Consider the following 5,000-nt stretch of genomic DNA (forward strand, 5'->3'; position numbering starts at 1 on the left):
CGGGATCGAAATTGTACGTGCGGTTGAGGAAGTCCTTCTCCGTGGCCCAGGACGCGGTGAGGTGGGCGCCGACGGACCCCCCGTGGTAGGAGCGGTTGATGTCAGGGATGATGCACTCACGACCGCGCCTCAGGATGCCCGTGTCCATGAAGTGGTCCCAATCGTGCGTCTGCGAGGGAAGGGGCGGAAGGAAATGAGAAACCGCGAGGATAAAAAGTGGGATATAAAGAGGGGAGGGGGGGGGAGATGGGAATGAAGAAGAAAAGAGAGCGGAGGAGGAAGAGGGGAAGAGGAGGAGGAGAAAGAGTAGAGAGCGGAGGAGGAAGAGGAAACAGGGGAGTAGGAGAAAGAGTAGAAAGCAGAGGAGAGAGAGGTGGAAAGAAACGGGAAGGAAGAGGAAAAGAGAGCGGAGGAGGAAGAAGAGAAGCGAGCGGAGGAGGAAGAGGGGGAGAGGAGGAGGAGAAAGACTAGAAAATGGAAGAGGAAGAGAGGGAAAGAGATGCACAGCGAAAGAAAAACCCGAGGATGGAGAAATAAAGCTACATATACTATTTATGTTTTGACATAAGATTTCTGCTAATTTTAGGCTTTATGCAGAAATAGCACAAAGGATGCGAGGAAGAATGAATAAGGAAAAGACAAGAATACGTCAATACGTTCGATCCGGGAATATCAAATAATATGGTGTGAGATTATGATTGTACTTGTGACAATAAACATGAAACGTACTTTCGTCTTTAACATCTTTATTTTCTTGGAGATACATCTTAATATTTGTGAAGGAGGTTGCTAATACGAATCTGGTAAAGACTAATAACATGCACATGCTCCTCTCTTTTTCTCGAAAATATGAATCAACATTCATTAATATTAAACACTTTGTTCATATTAACCTTTAACGTCTATCAATATTAGCAATTACTAATTTTAAACATCCTGTACACATTGACCCTTAACATTTATTAACATTAACGTCTATTAACATCAATCCTTAATGTTTATCAATACTACAGTAACATCTATTTATATTACCCTTTAAAATTAACAAGATTAACATCTACCATCCACCCTTAACATTTATTAATACTAACATCTATCACTATTACCCTCAACATTTAACAACATTATCTATCAACATCAACCCTTAACATTTACTAATCCTAACATCTATCAATATCACCCCATAATATTCAACAAAATTATCTATAAACATCGACCCTAAACATTTATCAATACTAACATCTATCACTATTACCCTCAACATTTAACAACATTATCTATTAACATCAACCCTAACCATTTATTAATCCTAACATCAATTAATATCACCCCATAATATTCAACAACATTATCTATAAACATCAACCCTAAACATTTATCAATACTAACATCTATCACTATTACCCCTCAACATTCAACAACATTATCTATAAACATCCCCCTTAACATTTACTAATCCTAACATCTATCAATATCACCCAATAATATTCAACATTATCTATCAATCCCCCCTTAACAGAAACCCTCCACTCACGACGTTACTCGGCAGCCACTTCGGGAGGATGAATTCCAGGGCCTTTTTGTCCATCATCCAGCCATACGCAGGGTAGGAGTGGGCGCGATAGATCTGGGTCGCGTTGTAAGGCCGTGTGGGTGTAGGAGAGGTGGTTGAAGGCGGAGACACAGTACACCGAAGGGTCGTTTTCGAGAATCCAGCTGGTCTGCTGCATGTATCTGGGGTGTCGAGGTGTTTGCATTACGTGAGGCATAAGTTCGAGTGGTATTTGGAATTTGCATGTTGGTCTGTGCTCATCTCGGGGGCAGGACGGGATGGTTTTTTGATCTTACTAGTATGCTGTGGTTTTGGATTAAAAATATAAATCATTATAATATAAAAATATAAAGACCATTTACAATCTAACATACGCAAAAAAAAAAAAAAAAAAAAAAACATATGCTAAAAAGACCTTTTATAATCCAAAATACGTAAAAAAAAGACCATTTAGAATCCAACACACGCAAAAAAGACCATTTAGAATCCAACACACGCAAAAAAGACCATTTAGAAACCAACATATGCAATAAAGACCATTTAGAATCCAACATGCGCATAAAAGACCATTTAGAATCCAACATACAGAAAAAGAGACCATTTAGAATTCAACATACGTAAAAAAGACCAATTAGAATCCAATATATGCAAATAAGACCAATTAGAATCCAACATATGCAAAAAAAAAAAAAAAAAAAAAAAAACATTTAGAATCCAACATACGCAAAAAAAAAGACCATTTAGAATCCAATATATGCACACAAAAAAATAGAATCCAATATACGCAAAAAAGACCATTTAAAATCCAACATCCGCAAAGAAGACCATTTAGAATCCAACATGCTCAAAGAAAGACCATTTAGAATCCAACATATGCAAGAAAAAAAATCATTTAGAATCCAACATACTTAAAAAAGACCATTTAGAATCCAGCATGCGCAAGAAAAGACCATTTAGAATCCAAAATACTCATAAAAGACCAATTACAATCCAACATACAGAAAAAAGACCATTTAGAATCCAACAAAGCAAGCCTTACGAGTAAAAATCCGGAGAGAGAATTAGATCGTCTTCCAACACAATGAACTTGTCTGCTTTTGGGAACTTCTTGATGATGTTAAAGAGACCGAAACGGACATTCCTGGAAATTCTGGTAGGAATTACGCCTTCGGGTCTGAGGAAGAGAGGAAATTCAACAGAATGGCGGTTATTTATGTTTAAGCTCGTCGAAATATATTACACAGAAAATGGCTATTGCAGAAATATTGAATTTAATGGTACTGGTATTTTTTGCCAAGCTGTTGGGATGATTTTCTTTGCATTTCTGTAAATATGCTTACGATAGTTGCTCATATAATTCTCATATAACTTAGTTTATGGTCATCATTTTTCCTCTGACGTAATTCAAGCTCTCCTACCTAAATCATAAAAGCTGAATCCACGCCAACGCCAAAAATATATGTATACATACATACATACATACATTCATACATACATACATACATACATACATATATACATACATACATATATATATGTACATATGTATGTATGTATATGAGATTGGTCTACGTAGCTACCACCCTTTTCCACCAGCAGCTGATTCCTGATCCTAAAACAGGTGTAGCGGGTGTGTGAGAGACGCACCTGTGAACTAGGAGTGTGAGGCGCAGAATGTGTGCTATCTTGGCCACCTCTGTATTGTATCCATCTGTGACCAACAATATGAGGTCTCGTCGGACGCCTGGCTGCTTCCCCAGGGACTGCAGCAACCTGGAAGCACATTTTACTGTTGTGTTGTTTGGTTATAGGTTAGATAGAGGCCTTCCGTATTGTGTTAGCTCTGATGCTTGAACGCTAACTCCCTCTCTCCCTCTCTCTTTCGCTCGGTCTCTCTCTATCTCGCTTGCTCGCTCTCGCTCTCTCTTTTTCTTTCTCTTTGCCTTTCTCTTTCTCTTTCTCTTTGTTTTTCTTTCTCTCTCTCTCTCTCTTCTCTTTCTCTCTTTCTCTCTTTCTCTCTTTCTCTTTCTCTTTCTTTCTCTTTCTCTTTCTTTCTCTCTCTCTCTCTCTCTCTCTCTCTCTCTCTCTCTCTCTCTCTCTCTGTGTATGTGTGTGTGTGTGTGTGTGTGTGTGTGTGTGTGTGTGTGTGTGTGTGTGTGTGTGTGTGTGTGTGTGTGTGTGTGTGTGAGGAGAGAGGAGAGAGGAGAGAGGAGTGAGAGAGAGAGAGAGAGAGAGAGAGAGAGAGAGAGAGAGAGAGAGAGAGAGAGAGAGAGAGAGAGAGAGAGAGAGAGAGAGAGAGAGAGAGAGAGAGGCAAACACAGACAGGCAGTGAGAAAGAGAAAGACAATAAACATGGACAGACACAGCATATATTTATCCATATTAATTTTCCCACTCATTTCCCAACCCCTCTATATAACACGCCGACTTCTCAGTGGCCCTCATGTATAAGGCTGTAATCTAAATCGACATGACGGCACCGTCATTAGCCAAATCATAATCAATTTCTTCGCTAGCTGCTAATTCAACAGCTGCATCACCAATACATGGAAGTCACGTGAATTCTCATGTGAATACGTTCAAAATATAGTAATTTTTAAATTCCTTGAGCACAGGTAGTCTTTACCTGCACAGGGAGTGGGTTACCTGAACAGATAGTGTATTCTTCCGCCGGTGATAACGAGGATTGGTATATCTTCGCGCCACGTGGTCTGTCGGGGAAACAAGATGGCGCGTGAGGTTAAAACATTTTTTTTTTCTTCGGTAAGTAGGTATTTGAATGATGTTTTTTTTTTTTTTGTGTGTGATTGGTATGTCATGGTTCTTTACAAAATGGGGAATTTGTGTGGATGTCTTTATGCGAGTTTATAACTTTTTCTATAAGTTTATGGGTTTATATACATATAAACAGAACCACACACCTCCTTCTCAGAGACACATACTCCTCCCCCTCCTCCTTTCCTCCAACTCACAACCCCCTCCCTTCCATAGACACCCCCCTCCTACCTACAACCTTCCCCCTTTCCCCTCCCCCCTTCCACTTCCTCCTCCCCCTCCCCTCCTACCTGCAACCTTTCCCCTCCCCTTCTCCTTCCCACCTACAACCTCTCCCCCTTTCCCCGTCCCCCTCCCCACCACCCTTCCACCTACACCCTCCCCACCTTCCCCCCGTCCCCATCCCCTCCCCCTCCCCTCTACCCTTCCACCTACAACCTCTCCCCCCTACCCCCTTCCCCCCCTACCCACCCTTCTACCTACATCCTCCCCTCCCCCTCTCCTCTCCCGCACGCACCGGCCTGGGCATCGCATCCTCCTGGTTGACGACGAAGGGCCCCTCGCAGCGGCACAGATCGCCGAAGCCGTCGTGGGTGGCGCAGAAGGCCCGACGGTGCTGCCACTCCTGCGTCGGCGGCCACGAGGGGCAAATCTCTGCGGGGGGGGGGAGAGA

General features: G+C 41.8%; 1 protein-coding gene across 4 annotated transcripts in view; it reads right to left on the reverse strand.

Moving 5' to 3' along the window:
- Positions 1-31: 31 nt before the first annotated feature.
- The window catches only part of LOC125035230 (protein O-linked-mannose beta-1,2-N-acetylglucosaminyltransferase 1-like), a 26,326-nt gene continuing 21,357 nt past the window's right edge, over positions 32-5,000 (reverse strand). For 3 of the 4 annotated variants that reach the window (XM_047627489.1, XM_047627487.1, XM_047627488.1), the window contains 6 exons: positions 4,845-4,981; positions 4,199-4,263; positions 3,200-3,325; positions 2,592-2,726; positions 1,535-1,734; positions 32-169 (listed from right to left, as the gene is read on the reverse strand). In XM_047627489.1, the coding sequence (XP_047483445.1) occupies positions 1,539-1,734; positions 2,592-2,726; positions 3,200-3,325; positions 4,199-4,263; positions 4,845-4,981 (659 nt within the window). In that variant the 3' untranslated portion in view covers positions 32-169; positions 1,535-1,538. Of the gene's footprint in view, positions 170-1,534; positions 1,735-2,591; positions 2,727-3,199; positions 3,326-4,198; positions 4,264-4,844; positions 4,982-5,000 lie in introns of those variants that run through there. The other variant, XR_007115748.1, reaches the window with a different exon arrangement.

The sequence above is a fragment of the Penaeus chinensis genome, chromosome 19, assembly GCF_019202785.1.
Source record: "Penaeus chinensis breed Huanghai No. 1 chromosome 19, ASM1920278v2, whole genome shotgun sequence".
In the NCBI taxonomy this organism is placed as follows: domain Eukaryota; kingdom Metazoa; phylum Arthropoda; class Malacostraca; order Decapoda; family Penaeidae; genus Penaeus; species Penaeus chinensis.